The 16,605-nt window shown below is 38.0% G+C and overlaps 1 protein-coding gene across 8 annotated transcripts in view; it reads right to left on the bottom strand.

The window, feature by feature from the left end:
- Positions 1 to 16,605, bottom strand: part of GFM2 (GTP dependent ribosome recycling factor mitochondrial 2) — an 86,045-nt gene that overhangs the window by 29,126 nt on the left and 40,314 nt on the right. For 7 of the 8 annotated variants that reach the window (XR_006605025.1, XR_006605026.1, XM_045074503.1 and 4 more), the window contains 7 exons: positions 16,030 to 16,090; positions 15,407 to 15,586; positions 10,828 to 10,908; positions 6,732 to 6,880; positions 5,035 to 5,175; positions 4,852 to 4,951; positions 1,971 to 2,160 (listed from right to left, as the gene is read on the bottom strand). Coding sequence is in view for 6 of the 8 variants with exons in the window: in XM_045074503.1 (XP_044930438.1) it covers positions 1,971 to 2,160; positions 4,852 to 4,951; positions 5,035 to 5,175; positions 6,732 to 6,880; positions 10,828 to 10,908; positions 15,407 to 15,586; positions 16,030 to 16,090 (902 nt within the window). In the remaining 2 variants the exon portion in view is untranslated. The remainder of the gene's footprint in view (positions 1 to 1,970; positions 2,161 to 4,851; positions 4,952 to 5,034; positions 5,176 to 6,731; positions 6,881 to 10,827; positions 10,909 to 15,406; positions 15,587 to 16,029; positions 16,091 to 16,605) is intronic. The other variant, XM_045074504.1, reaches the window with a different exon arrangement.

Genomic DNA, 16,605 nt, shown 5'->3' with positions numbered 1-16,605 from the left:
CTCTCTGCCTCCTTGTGATCTCTCTCTGTCAAGTAAATAAATAAAATCTTAAAAAAAAAAAAAAAAAAAAAGGTAGTAAAGTAGATATTGTATTTCTATTGCACAGTGCTCTTCTAGACTCCTGACATCCCAAAGTCGGGTTCAAGGATAAGCAACACTGGCAACAACTAGAGCCTGTTAGAGAAAGTCTTACGTTCCAGACTGAATCAGAGTTGCACTTAACAAGAATTCCAAGAGATGTATTATATACACTGAGGTTATTTAGATAATATCTTATCTTCAGATTTTCAAAGAAAGAAATAATACTTATGACACTGGGGCTTTTGGAATGAAAACACAGTAATGTTACTGTAAATAAACAAATTCATTCAAAAACATTTATAAAGTATATTTATAAATCTGGGGTGCCTGGATGGCTTAGTTGTTGAGCGTCTACCTTTGGCTCAGGTCATGGTCCCAAGGTCCTGGGATTGAGCCCCGTGTTGGGATCCCTGCTCAGCAGGAAGCTTGCTTCTCTCTCTCCTGCTCCCCCTGCTTGTGTTCCCTCTCTTGCTGTCTCTCTCTGTCAAACATGTAAGTAAAATCTTCCAAAAAAAAAAAAAAAACATTATTAAAAGAAACAGCATTGCAAAAAGAGCATGGTATCTTCAGGAAATTGGAACTAGTTTATTGTGTAAGTATAAGATGAGAGTATTCCGGGGCACCTGGGTGGCTCAGTGGGTTAAAGCCTCTGCCTTCGGCTCAGGTCATGATCCCAGGGTCCTGGGATCGAGCCCCACATAGAGCTCTCTGCTCATCAGGGAGCCTGCTTCCTCCTCTCTCTCTGCCTATTTCTCTGCCTACTTGTGATCTCCATCTGTCAAATAAATAAATAAAAAATCTTCGGAAAAAAAAAAAAAAGGTGAGAGTATTCTATTTTTGTTTAGTGAAAGAAGAGGGTTCAGAATGAAGGAGGAAGTTTCAAGAAATGAGGCCAGGCAAGAAGACTGGTATGAGAGGCTGCTAGTAGTCTTCCACTCTATTCTGCTGCTGTCCAGCTAAAAGACTGCATTTACCAGATTCCCTTGCAACTGAGCGGCCATATGTCTAAGTGACAGCCCATGACATAGAAGAAATCTTTAAAAGGAAAAGGACACATCTTCTTCCTCCTTACTCCATTCCTCTGTCAGGAACTCTACTGTGATGCCAAAGGCCCTAGCAGCCATCATGATATAACTAAGGATAGAAACTATGCATTCAGAGAATCAGGGCAGAACAGCTGGAGGCTGGGTGCCTGATGACATTGTAGAGCCAACCTCTAAACCCTGGACCACCAACTCAAGGCACATTTTACAAGGGAGAGAAATAAACTTTTGTCATTAAAGGAACTGTTATTTGAGGGGGTTTCTGTAATATGTAACCAAAGCTAAATGGAGAAAATACACTTGAAATCATGATATTTATACAGCATATTAAGGAGTGGGTTTGTGCTCTAAGTAATGAGAAGCCACTACCGATTTCTGAGTAAACAGGCTAGAGAACGAAGCACAGAACAGTCAAAAAGGTCAAATAACATTAACTATAGTATATAAATATCTTCACGGAGTTCTAAAGTTTGAGCTAGAAAACAAGGAGCATTTTATAAATGGTGATGAGAAAATGAATGAGTTAGGAATCGGTAACTGTCTAATCAATTACTGTAACTGGAAGGGCAGTCCTGATGCCAGTTACTCAGAATGCCACAGAAAGCACCACAAGTAAGGAAGACTATGATATGCAAAAAGTGGCCAACATCTAAGAAAAGAGTAAGTAAAAGGAATTTGTAAAAACCAAAACACCTTATATAAAAAACTAGACTAACCACAAGTAATACCCATAAATTCTGGTAAAACTGATCTCAGATCACATAAATCTTTTGAGAATGTAACATAACTATTTCTATTTACATTATCGGAGCACTAATTAGTTAATACACTCAAAACTATCTGTACCTGGCTGCCTAGCCACTGAAGGGGGCTCTATGGTACAGAAGAAAACAGGTTCTGGAATCTCCACTCCAGCCAGTAAAAGTCTCTCTGCTTCATTGTTTTGTCTGTGCTGCTTTTCCCCCTCCCTTCCGGCTCGACGAGCTGCAGCTAATGCACTGGACTTGGACGAGGCAATGGTGTCCCCAGTGGCCGTCTGTAAGCAAAAAAGATACTTGGGAACAAAACAAGCTCTTGGCAAGCACTCAGCTTCTACCAAGATTCACGAATAGGAAAAAATTTCATGAGACACTTCCAAAAGAACTTAAAACAGAGACAAATGCATAAAGCTCATTATAACTTTGCAGAGGTAAATCTAACTTGTGTAAGACTCTATCCAGGGGCACCTGGGTGGCTCAGTGGGTTAAAGTCTCTGCCTTCGGCTCAGGTCATGATCTCAGAGTCCTGGGATCGAGCCCCTGCTTCCTCCTCTCTCTCTGCCTGCCTCTCTGCCTACTTGTAATCTCTGTCAAATAAATAAATAAAATCTTAAAAAAAAAATTCTATCCAAAATACTGCTATAAAATCCTAACAATATACACACACACACACTCTCTCTCTCTCTCTCTCACACACACTACACATCCAAAATTCATGTGGTGAAACAAATGTACCTTCCTACATTTCATTTATTTATTTTTTTAAAGATTTTTATTTATTTGACAGAGATCACAAGTAGGCAGAGAGGCAGGCAGAGAGAGAGGGAAGCAGGCTCCCCGCTGAGCAGAGAGCCCAATGTGGGGCTCGATCCCAGGACTCTGAGACCATGACCTGAGCTGAAGGCTAAGGCTTAACCCTCTGAGCCACCCAGGTGCCCCTAAATTTTTTTAAAAGACTTTATGTATTTATTTGACAGAAAGAGCAAGAGAGCACAAGCAGAGGGAACAGCAGAAGAGGGAGAAGCAGGCTCCCCTCCAAGCAGGGAGCCCCATGGGGTCTTGATCCCACTGGGATCATGACTGAGCCAAAGGCAGACGCCTAACCATCTGAGCCACTCAGGTGACCCAGTACCTTCCTAAATTTTCAATCATGTCAAAATAGGTTAGTTCTAGAAGTCCTTATAGAGTTTTACCACCAGTGGAAATTTATTACTGTTTTACAAAAAAATCCTCTATTAACAGGTGCCTGGGTGGTTCAGTGGGTTAAGCCGCTGCCTTCGGCTCAGGTCATGATCTCAGGGTCCTGGGATCGAGTCCTGTATCAGGCTCTCTGCTCAGCAGAGAGCCTGCTTCCTCCTCTCTCTCTCTGCCTGCCTCTCTGCCTACTTGTGATCTCTCTCTCTGTCAAATAAATAAATAAAATCTTTAAAAGAAAATCCTCTATTAACTAAAATAAGCAATTAACTAGCATTCTCCAGACTATGTAAAATTGATAGCTTCCTTATAGACTCTAATTAATAACTACAGTATCACTTTTGAACTTCAATACTACAAAGTTCTGTGCTAGCTTCCTTCTCTGTAAAGATATTCCTACGGAAGCAGTATTTCAAACATATTTCTGTAACTCCCTCAAATATGTATGTGGAGCTCCTGCCTTAGGGTAGACAGAGGACATTTTCAATGCTAGAAGTCCGCTATTTGGACTGTGGAAATTTTTATTATTTTTAAAAACGATTTCATTTATTTGAGAATGAGAGAGAGAGCATGAGTAGTGAGGAGAGGCAGAGGGAGAAGCAGACTCCCCGCTGAGGAGGGAGTCCAATGTGGAGGTCGATCCCAGACCAGAACCAAAGGCAGACACTTAACCAAATGAGCCACTCAGGTGCTCTGGACTGTGGAAATTTTATACTAACGGATCCTGAATCCTGCAATTATCCATAAAGACATTTAAAAATGTTCAAAATAACAATGATTATCCTAAATGCCAAATATACCAAAGTTTAATGAGAAAATGTATTCAATTTAATCTATATGTAAATGAAATGTCCTTACAGTTTTAACCTAGCAAAAACACATACAGAAGGGTGCCTGGGTGGCTCAGTGGGTTAAGTCTCTGTCTTCGGCTCAGGTCATCATCCCCCGGGGTCCTGGGATCAAGCCCCACATCGGGCTCTCTGCTCAGCGGTAAGCCTGCTTCCCCCTCTCTTTGCCTGCCTCTCTGCCTACCTGTGATCTCTCTCTGACAAATAAAAAAGCAAAAAACAAGAAACAAAAATACATACAACATCAACTATTTTCTTCCATTCAACTGACAAAGGTTATGAATTGCCTACTATGTGTGATACACTGATCTAGGGACTAAAGAGAGAACAAAAGAAACAAAATCCTTGGAGACTTCGCTGGCAAAATATCTTCAGTTACTATCTGGATTAGTTATAAGGTTAAACTGTCAGCAGCGATCAAGACAGGAAGAAAACTCAGTAAAAAAATATTTATTAAACCTTGGGGTGCCTCGGTGGTTCAGTGGGTTAAGCCGTTGCCTTCGGCTCAGGTCATGATCTCAAGGTCCTGGGATCGAGCCCCGCATTGGGCTCTCTGCTTACCGGGGAGCCTGCTTCCTCCTCTCTCTCTCTGCCTGCCTCTCTGCCTACTTGTGATCTTTGTCAAATAAATAAATAAAATCTTAAAAAAAATATTTACTAAACTTAAAACACAAGTGTGTATCCAGGAATAGTGTATTTTTTTACTTGAATTTGAACTTTATACAAATATAATCCATACCGCTCACCGTCTTCTGTAATTTTCTTTCTATTATGAGATTCAACCATGTTGATGAATATGCTACAAAATTCTTTATCCTGCTATTTATAGCTATTTGGATTGTTTGTGGGTTTTTGCTACTGCAAATCACCTGCTTTTAAATAAACTTTTAAACTATCATTTCCTAGAGAAACCATCTGGTCACTTACATGTTTAAGGCCGACAGTCAAAGCAATGTTACCAGCAGTCAGTGAAGGGATTTCTATATGTTGGTCAGCAAATGGCAGAAGAAGACGACTTACTCTCTCCCTGTGAAAATCATGATTTGTATTAGTAAAAGAATTTCTAAAGAAATGAGTGCAGTTTTGAAAATAACCTAAGCTTCTACTTACGTGCAGTTTCCATTAATATTATAGATGGCTGACTGGGGTTTTATCATGCCTGAGTAAATGCGCATAAACACCAGTGGTCCCCGCTGCTTGTCATGAAGAACTTTAAATGCCAGGGCACATAAGTCACCCTTATACCACTGCCTACAAAATGAGACATTCCAGAAAATCCTTTAAGATACACTTCCCATGTATCTATGCAGATCAGATCAGTGTACAAACTTAACCTTAATGTACTCCCTTATTATCTTCTAGTTAAGCTACTCAGACTAATTAAATCATTTCAGTACTAATTACCTCCCTTCCTCCACTTGGCTGAACTATTTAATGGAGATCTTATCATTAATTCTTCAAAACTAAAAATAATGGATTCTCTCCCAAATATTACTTCTACTTGCAAGTAATTCTACTGCATGAAGTTCATTCCTCAGAAATACACGTAAGGACATCTTACCAGTTCTCACAAAACCCTGTACAGGGTATACATACAGGGAGATGCTTTCCAATTATTACTTTTAACTCCCTCCCACTTTCTCTCCAATTGCATAATCATAGAAACCTACACTATAAACTTGAACTTGTTTACAAAGCCAACATTCTTACAGACTGATGTCCTTAGTGTGCACTGTTAAGTTTCAGAAAGCCTGAATCCCTCTGAAATTGCCAAGCTTTATATGTAGGCACATATACATAAGTAGGCACAAACTTTATATGTAGGCACACCATGTTCTCATTAATTTCAAAGGAGCCCATGACTCAAAGCAGGTAAGCCACTCTATTATAGAACTTCTCCAATCTTATCCCTATTCTCTCCAACTTTTAACTTTAGTAAGTACGTAGAGTCTACCATACAATAGACACTGTTCCATATGCTTTAGGTCCTATTCTCTGCATTTTACAGGTGAGAGAATACTAACTTGGAAGAGCTGGGATTTAAATCTAGGCAGTACACAATCCATGTTCATAATCATTTCACCATTAATGCATCTCCAATTGAGAGATACAAAAAGTAATTAATGTCCTACTTAAAGGATTCAAGTCCATTCCTGCCTGCCATTTTACACAATGCTCACTGGTATTTTAGAGGATTTATTATTAAGTACAAAGTTGGTAGTGCCAAGAGAAGTAAAATGATGACCTTTCTTTACAGCCATAAAGTATTTTTGAGCTTATTAAAAATCTTAAAATCTAGGGCGCCTGGATGGCTCAGTGTGTTAAGCCGCTGCCTTTGGCTCAGGTCATGATCGCGGGGTCCTGGGATCAAGTCCTGCATTGGGCTCTCTGCTCAGCAGGGAGCTTGCTTCCCTCTCTCTCTCTCTGCCTACCTATCTACTTGTGATCTCTGTCAAATAAATAAACAAAATCTTTAAAAAAAAATGGTAAAATCTAGTATAAACATATTTACAGAAAATTTATCAAACATCCCCACTATACTGCCTTTTTTTTTTAAACTAAGACAACATGTTAAACACTTATACTTTCATACAGCAAAAAAGACACACTGTTCTACCTTCATCTGTAAATACAGCACGTCACAAAAATAATAACAAATGCCCCTTTCAAATAAAACTCTATATTGTTTACAAATATATTCGTCAATGTTATTTTAAAAATGGTGATTTAACTACTTTTTTGAAACAAGACCTCTCTGCCTGTTTTCTCAAGGCTGTAAGATTTTAATTTATTACTTGCATACTCACAGAAATTCATACTTGCGCTCTTCAGGTGAAGGCAAGTACATAGTAATAGCATCTAACAAGGGCTGAACCCCTTTGTTTTTCAGGGCACTTCCACAAAGCACAGGAACTGCTGTCTGAGCCAGTGTTACTCTGTGTATTGCAGCCTGTAGCTATAAAGCAGAGATATTAAGTACTCCGTGTGCAGTATACTGGCCACCATTTTTTTTAAAATTTTTTGTTTTTTTTATAAACATATAATGTGTTTTTATCCCCAGGGGTACAGGTCTGTGAATCGCCAGGTTTACACACTTCACAGCACTCACCATAGCACATACCCTCCCCAATGTCCATAACCCCACCACCCTTTCCAGACCCCCCTTCCCCCAGCAACCCTCAGTTTGTTTGGTGAGATTAAGAGTCACTTATGGTTTGTCTCCCTCCCAATCCCATCTTGTTTCATTTATTCTTCTCCTACCCCCTAAACCCCCCATGTTGCATCTCCACTTCCTCATATCAGGGAGATCGTATGATAGTGGTCTTTCTCTGATTGACTTATGATACCCTCTAGTTCCATCCCCATCGTCGCAAATGGCAAGATTTCATTTCTTTTGATGGCTGCATAGTATTCCATTGTGTATATATACCACATCTTCTTTATCCATTTATCTGTTGATGGACATCTAGGTTCTTTCCATAGTTTGGCTATTGTAGACATTGCTGCTATAAACATTCGGGTGTGGGACGCCTGGGTGGCTCAGTTGGTTGAGGGGCTGCCTTCGGCTCAGGTCATGATCCCAGCGTCCTGGGATCGAGTCCCACATCGGGCTCCTTGCTCGGCAGGGAGCCTGCTTCTCCCTCTGCCTCTAGCCTGCCACTCTTTCTGCCTGTGCTTGCACTCTGTATCTCTAACAAATAAATAAAAATCTTTAAAAAAATAAAAAATTAAAAAAATAAACATTCGGGTGCACGTGCCCCTTCGGATCACTACGTTTGTATCTTTAGGGTAAATACCCAGTAGGGCAATCGCTGGGTCATAGCGTAGTTCTATTTTCAACTTTTTGAGGAATCTCCATGCTGTTTTCCAGAGTGGTTGCACCAGCTTTCACTCCCACCAACAGTGTAGGAGGGTTCCCCTTTCTCCGCATCCTTGCCAGCATCTGTCATTTCCTGACTTGTTAATTTTAGCCATTCTGACTGGTGTGAAGTGGTATCTCATTGTGGTTTTGATTTGTATTTCCCTGATGCCAAGTGATGTGGAGTACTTTTTCATGTATCTGTTGGCCATCTGGATGTCTTCTTTGCAGAAATGTCTGCTCATGTCCTCTGCCCATTTCTTGATTGGATTATTTGTTCTTTGGGTGTTGAGTTTGCTAAGTTCTTTACAGATTTTGGACACTAGTCCTTTATCTGATATGTCGTTTGCAAATATGTTCTCCCATTCTGTCAGTTGTCTTTTGGTTTTGTTGACTGTTTCCTTTGCTGTGCAAAAGCTTTTGATCTTGATGAAATCCCAATAGTTCATTTTTGCCCTTGCTTCCCTTGCCTTTGGCGATGTCAAACTATCATTCTTTGCAGATAATATGATACTATATGTGGAAAACCCAAAAGACCCACTCCAAAACTGCTAGAACTTGTACAGGAATTTAGTAAAGTGTCAGGATATAAAATCAATGCACAGAAATCAGTTGCATTTCTCTACACCAACAACAAGACAGAAGAAAGAGAAATTAAGGAGTCAATCCCATTTACAATTACACCCAAAACTATAAGATACCTAGCAATAAACCTAACCAAAGAGGCTAAGAATCTATACTCAGAAAACTATAAAGTACTCATGAAAGAAATTGAGGAAGACACAAAGAAATGGAAAAATGTTCCATGCTCCTAGATTGGAAGAACAAATATTGTGAAAATGTCTATGCTACCTAAAGCAATCTACACATTTAATGCAAACCCTATCAAAATCCCACCCATTTTTTTCAAAGAAATGGAACAAAGAATCCTAAAATTTATATGGAACCAGAAAAGACCTCAAATAGCCAAAGGAATATTGAAAAATAAAGCCAAAGTAGGTGGCATCACGATTCCAGACTTCAAGCTCTATTACAAAGCTGTCATCATCAAGACAGTATGCTACTGGCACAAAAACAGACACATAGATCAATGGAACAGAATAGAGAGCCCAGAAAGAGACCCTCAACTCTATGGTCAACTAATCTTCGACAAAGCGGGAAAGAATGTCCAATGGAAAAAAGACAGCCTCTTCAATAAATGGTGTTGGGAAAATTTGACAGCCACATGCAGAAAAATGAAATTGGACCATTTCCTTACATCACACACGAAAACAGACTCAAAATGGATGAAGGACCTCAATGTGAGAAAGGAATCCATCAAAATCCTTGAGGAGAACACAGGCAGCAACCTCTTCAACCTCAGCCATAGCAACTTCTTCCTGGCCATCATTTTTTAAGGCCTTCTCATTCTTTTTTTTTTTTAAATAACATTAATCACTACTTAGTATCTTGCATATATATTTAATGGTTTATTGTCTGTCTCTCCACCCACCAGAATACAAAATCCATATAAGCATTATAACAAATCCCATAAAAACACTGCTGGATCCCCAGAAACTTGAAATGTCCTTAAAATTAGGTATCTTAAAAATAAGTCTTGGGGCACCTGGGTGGCTTAGTGGGTTAGGCCTCTGCCTTCGGCTCGGGTCATGATCTCAGAATCCTGGGATCGAGCCCCACATCGGGCTCTCGGCTCAGCAGGGAGCCTGCTTCCTCCTCTCTCTCTGCCTGCCTCTCTGCCTACTTGTGATCTTTGTCAAATAAATAAATAAAATCTTAAAAAAAAAAGACTATAAAAATAAGTCTTGAATAAATGAATATACTTCTAATTTAACCTTAACAGAGGAACTGACCAGAAATTAAAAACATAAATATAAATTATAATTTTTCAAAGAAATTAGACCCACATCAAATCAAATCCAAAGAAAATCAGAAATCAAAGTAGAAATCAAATTTGAAAGAACTCAAAAGCCAGGAAAAGGTTGGATGTGCTTGTAAGCTACTGAAAAAGACATGATGGGTCAATTTTAACTCAGATTATAAGCTCTTTGAAAACAGAAATCATGTGACTATAAGGCACAATAAACATCACATCTAACTTTCAAATGTTAAACAAAAATTTTCAGTAATAAGGACATTTCATTCAAAATAAAAATACCTTTTTCCATTTCTAACCCCAAAGGTTTCCAAATTAATCCAACCCCAAATTAATCTAGAGACTCGTGTTTTTCCTACTTTTTTTGTGAAAAATAACTAGGTAAATTTGCTGGGCTCATTCTGGATCCCATTATACATACTTCCATCTAAAAACACTTTACTTGGGGTGGCAGGGGGCAGGCTCCTGGGTGGCTCAACTGGTGGAGCATTCAACTCCTGACCTCAGGTTCCTAAATTCAAGCCCTATGTTGGGCATAGAGCTTACTTAAAAACAAATAAACAAAAAAACAGCTTTACTTGGTAACTCTTGTTTCATAAAGAAAACTAAAGATGGGAGAAGGTCTCTGGTAGAAAATAATGGAAATGCTTTGAAGAAATCTGTCCTAATTCAATTACTATCACCATTTAAAACATGCCTATTCTCTGGCTTAATGTATTTGAAAAGAAAACAAAAAAATAAACACCTATAATGAGCTTCTGAGAAAAATTAAATCACATTCAGAAAAAATGTGAGAAAAATAATCATTGCAGCAGTCTACAAAACCAATAAATTTTCAATACAAAATTTCTATATATAATTTCCCTAAACTGCTGAGAAAAATGATCACAATGAAAATGCTGCAAAGAAGGAATAATTAACTTATGCTGATTCAAAGTAGTAAAAAGGATACAATCTCTGATTTTACAAAGCCCATTGCGACAACAGTAAATCAATACCATTATTTAAGTACTTGTATTAATAGTGACTTTACCCTACTGTTCTCCCAATTAAGTCAGCCTTTTCTAATGCTATGCAAAGTTGAAAAAAATAAAACGCCGGAGACAGAAAAATCAAACCATATCCAATTAATAAAACTTTATCAAAGTAAGTGAATAATAAAATTTACCTTTTCAGTTGGAAGCAAATCAAAATTTTCACTGAATTCTCCTAAAACCAAGTCAGCAAATTCATCATCCAAATCTGCAATCTATAAAGAAAGATTTTAGTTCTATAACTTGCTTTTATTATCACGGCTGTTAAGTCCAAATACCATAAATGTACATTATTCAGATGTTTCAAGACAGCTACATGATCTATCTTATTCAGGTCAAGGAACTCTCCACATCTTCTCAAGAGATAAATAGTGTTTCTTTCAAAGGAAAGGAGAAGGGATTGAAAACTGAAGATTGGCAATTATGAGTTCTTATAGTCATGGGAAGCAATAGCCAGATAAAGTATCTCAATGAAGTGCTATCTACTCAGAGTGCTCAAAAGAAGTAAGATACACAATTTAGAGCCACTGACAATATATATAAGGGATTACTATTTTCAGATAAATTTGTAAGTCTTAGTTCATAAAAAAAAAAAGCTTCCCTTGGTATTCCTTGAACATTATGAATGTTTACCAGATCTCCTAAGACACTCCAACTAAAGTAACTCATCTTACAGTAATCCTGCACTGAGGGAACAGAACTTAAGATTTAAGTTCAGCAATAAAAATGCAATTATCTAATTCACATTCTTTTCTTAATCATCTGCCTGTATGAAACAATTCAGCTGACAATAAATTTAACAAATATTTCAAAAGCGGGCACCTGGGTGGCTCAATTGGTTAAGTGTCTCCTTCGGCTCAGGTCATGATCCCACGGTCCTGGGATCGAGTCCCAAGTCAAGCTCCCTGCTGAATGGGGAGTCTGCTTCTCCCTCTTTCCCCTACCCCCACTCATGATCTCTCGCTAATAAATAAATTAAAAAAAATGTTTTTAAAAGGTTTCAAAAGTTTATGACAGTACAACAGAGCAAAACATTCCAACCAACCTGGGAAGAAAAATACACTCCTACCCGCTAACTATTATAGAAACATACCTAACCATTCCTCTGAAAAGAAGTATATATGACTCCATCTTCTGGAGCCAAACTGCCTGGAAATTGCTCCACTACTAACTAACTTGTTCAAAATTTTAGGTCAAGTTACATCACCTCTTTTACCTTGGTTACTCATGGAGATAATAATATTACCTACTTCACAGGGGGAGGATTAAATAACCAATTCAAAACATGCTTCTAGGGGCACCTGGGTGGCTCAGTGGGTCAAGCCTCTGCCTTCGGCTCAGGTCGATCCCAGGGTCCTGGGATCGAGCCCCACATCAGGCTCTTTGCTCTGCGGAGAGCCTGCTTCCTCCTCTCTCTCTGCCTGCCTCTCTGCCTACTTGTGATCTGTCAAATAAAATATTTAAAAAAAAAAAAAAAAACATGCTTCTAGGACATACAGTAAGTACACAGTAAGTGTAATGATCACTATTCACCTCAGAACACAGGAAGTTGATTCTAGTCCACACTAATCTTATTCTCTTAAAAAAAATTTAATTGTGGGGCGCCTGGGTGGCTCAGTGGGTTAAGCCGCTGCCTTTGGCTCAGGTCATGATCTCAGGGTCCTGGGATCGAGTCCCGCATCGGGCTCTCTGCTCGGCTCTCTGCTTCCCTCTCTCTCTCTCTCTCTGCCTGCCTCTATGCCTACTTGTGATCTCTCTCTGTCAAATAAATAAATAAAATCTTTTAAAAAAAATTTAATTGTGATAAAATATAACATAAACATAACATTTACCATCTTTACCATTTCTAACTGAACAACTGGGTAGTGTTAAGTATTTTCATACTGTTGTAAAACTAATCTCCAGAACTTTCCCAATCTCACAAAACCAAAAATCTATACCATGGAACAAACCTCCTCACTCTCCACTCTCTCAGCCTTTGGCAACTATGATTCTTTCTATCCCTACAAACGTGACTACTCTAAATACCTCATGTAAGTGGAATCAGTAAAGTATTTGTTTTTGTGACTGGCTTATTTCAATTAGCATGTCCTCAAGTTTCATCCACATTGTAGCATGTGTCAGATGTCCTTCCTTTTTAAGGCTCAATTGTATGTATACACCATATTTTATTTACTTATCTTATAGATGAACACTTGGGTAGCTCCCACCTTTCGGCCATTATGGATAATGCTGCTAGAATAAGGATATGCAATTATCTCTCAATACCCTGCTTTCAGTTCTTTTGGATATACATCCAGAAGCAGAATTGCTAGATGATATGGTAATTCTATTTTCAGTTTTCTGAGGAACCACCACACTGTTTCCCATAGTGGCTGCATCATTTTCATTCCTACCAATAGTATACAATGGTTGCAGTTTCTCCACATCTCTGTCAATACTTGTTTTTTGGTTGGCGGCGGGGTGGGGGTGTTGTGGGGTTTTGTTTGATAGTAGTTATCCTAACGGGTATGATGTGATCTTATTCTCTAATGAAAATAAAGAAAATGTGAGACCATCTGGACAAAATAATAAACTGTTAATTATAAGGAATATATATTCCTTGAGGAATATTCCTTATAATTATATATATTCCTTATAAATATATATATTCTTTGTAATTGGCACTTAATATTTTATACATATAGTCTCAAATTTTCTTAATTTTCATTATAGACCATTATGTCCTAAGACATGCATAAGACAACCTAAAAACCTCAAAGGGGAACCAAATATTTACCCAATTATTGATTAATAAATGTCAATTCCACTTATATTCTGCTTAGGGCCTCCCAAATTAGAGAAGCGGTATAGTGAAGTGGTTAAGAGCTCTACCTCCAAATGAAGACAGACCTGGGTTCAGATTCCAGCTCTACTACTTATTAGCTATGTAACAACTTATTTAAGAATTCTAAGCTTCAGGGCGACTGGGTGGCTCAGTGGGTTAAAGCCTCTGCCTTCGGCTCAGGTCATGATCCCAGGGTTCCGGGATGGAGCCTCGAGTCAGGTTCTCTGCTCAGCGGGGAGCCTGCTTCCCCCGCCCCCTCCCTCTCTGCCTGCATGTGATCTCTGTCAAACAAATAAATAAAATAAAAAAAAAAAAAAAAAAAAAAAAAAAAAAAAGAATTCTAAGCTGTTGTTTCCCCCCTAGTGAAACAAGGATACAAGGATAATATAAGTTGTGATGATCGAATAATATACGTAAAGCACTTAAACCAGATCATTGTAGGTCCTCAGTAACTGTTACCCAATAATAAAAATAATCATCAACATTCTGGTAATGATAAAGATGATTGGTATGGGGGCGTCTGGTGGCTCAGTGGGTTAAGCCTCTGCCTTCAGCTCAGGTCATGATCCCAGCATCCTGGATTGAGCCCCGTATCAGGCTCCCTGCTCAGCGGGAAGCCTGTTTCTCCCTCTCCTTATTCCCCCTGCTTATATTCCCTCTCTCGCTGTGTCTCTCTCTGTCAAATTAAAAAAAAAAAAAAAAAGATTAGTATGTGATATAATGGGAAATAATTACTTCAAAAATAAATTCAAAGATGAATGAAAAAAATTAATGATTAGAGGATCTATTTTGAATAGTTTAATTTAGAAGAAAAAAAGTCAAAGGGTTTGGAAGCAAATGTTTCTCTCTACCATAAGATTCAGAGGTTATTTAAGGCATTACTTATTAGTCTATATATGAACAGTACTACGTAAGTATTATAAATATTAACAATCTTACTATTTTCCATTAAAAGTTTGGGGGTGGGGATGCCTGGGTGGCTCAGTTCGTTAAGCATTTGCCTTTGGCTCAGGTCATGATCCCAGGGTCTGGGATCAAGACCCAAGACAGATAACCTGCTCAGCAGGAAGTCTGCTTCTCCCTCTCCCTTCTGCCACCTCCCCCTCCTCAGACTCACTCTCTCTCTGTTTCTTTCTCTCTCTCTCATAAATAAAATCTTAAAAAAAAAAAAAAAACCCACCAACTTTGAGGATGGAAGAGGTCCAGAGTTCTCTTTTAACTATAAAATTAATGGTTTTAAAATTTCTAAGTTAATGTGTCATTTGATCAGTAAAAGATGGACATATCCTTTGACCCAGCAATTTCATTTCCAAGTGTAACCCTAAACAAATTCTTACACATACACACAAGGAGATACAAACAAAGATGTTCACATCAACACTGTTCCTAACAACAAAAAAGATTAAAACCTCAAAGTGCATCCACAGAAAAAGAGACAATAAATCGTGGTATAATACAGAAATACTAAAAATGAAGCATAACCACACGTAACAGGGTGAATCTGCAATAAAATGTTATAAAATACAATTATCATTCCACTTAGGTAAAGTGCAAAAACATGGGAAATGAAGTCCTTCATGAATCCATACATTTGCAACAAACTATAAAGCAAAGCAAATGCAAGAAAAACACTACAGTCAGGATAATGGTGATGGGAGGTATAAATGATCAGTGGAAAAGAGAGATATAAACAGTAAATGGCACACAGATTCAAGAGATTTGCTAATATTCTAGTTCTTAATGTGAGTGATGCAAACATTAGTGTTCATTCTATTATTTATTACACTTTACATATTCCATAATTTTATAAAAATTTCATAATATATAAAATATTTTTAAAGTTTCTAAATACTTATGCAAATGTAAACTCCAAGTATTTAGTTTACCTGTTCAATTAAGTCATTCCTTGCTTCAGTTGTCTCCTTCAGCAACTCAGCATCACTCGTTTCCAAAAGGGATTTCCTCTCAAAGTCTTTTCCATCCTCTGATGGACGATTCCAAAGAAGTTTTTCTTTACTTACAACATCCACAACTCCTTTGAAAGCTTTGCCTTCACCAAGTGGTAACTTCAAGTCAGAGTGAAATTAACTTTGTTACATGACCACTCAGTTACAATCGATTTGGTGATAAAGTTTATCTTCCCCTACTTTCCCCCAAATGTATATTATTATTATTACCACAGTCTGTATTTATATTTATATGCCAACTTTTTCAAAAAAGATTTGAGATAGTTTTAGAAAAATACAAGTCACAATAAAATAAACTGATGAGGAAATCTGAAGTTGTTGCCTTTTTTTTTTTTTAAACAGAGCTAGAAATAGAGCAAGTGAACACAGGCATATGCCAGCACAGAGCAAGGGGCAGAAGGAGAGGGAGAGAATCTTCAGCAGGGTCCCCCACAATCCCACAACCCTAAGATCACGACCCGACCCAACATCAAGAGTCGCACTGACTAAACCACCCAGGTTCCCTGGAGTTGTTGCTATTAATCAACCAAGTATCAACCAACCTGTAGAAGCAAAGGCTTTGCCTTCAATTTCTCTCTGATGCTTTCAACTGCATATTTAAAACTGCAGAAAGCAAAATAGCTAGAGTTAAAAATGTTAAGATTCTTAAAACAGGTTTAAGAATTAAAATTACATCCCTTTTTACTGTCTCCAATGTTCACCATTTAACAGTTTTCCTTAGGACAATATGTTGATTAAACTTTCAATGTCAATTTCAGATAACAGTGCTGGACTATCTACCATAATCTGCTGCACAGGTATCTAGGGTATTATTATAAACTTCACTTACCTACAGTTTGAAATTAAGATTAGATAAACTGATCAAGGTCACTGATAATAAATTACAGTTATGAGATTAAAATGCATGCTTTGTGATTATGAGTCAAGGATTCTTTCTTCTATCAATTATATTTGCTATTACACATAATTCCCACTCTTCCCCAAAAGGCAGCCTTAATTTTTCTGTATCTTTATCACACGCATTCTTAGTATCCTGTTATCAGCTTTAGAATTACTGCAGAAAATTACATAAACAGAAATAATACTGTGTTTTAGGAGAGGGACAGTTTAGGTTTTGT

Source organism: Mustela putorius, unplaced genomic scaffold, assembly GCF_011764305.1.
Source record: "Mustela putorius furo isolate JIRA1106 unplaced genomic scaffold, ASM1176430v1.1 tig00537350_pilon_pilon_pilon, whole genome shotgun sequence".
In the NCBI taxonomy this organism is placed as follows: domain Eukaryota; kingdom Metazoa; phylum Chordata; class Mammalia; order Carnivora; family Mustelidae; genus Mustela; species Mustela putorius.
The sequence above is the reverse complement of the archived record's forward strand: the minus strand, read 5'-3'. Positions and strand labels throughout refer to the sequence as shown.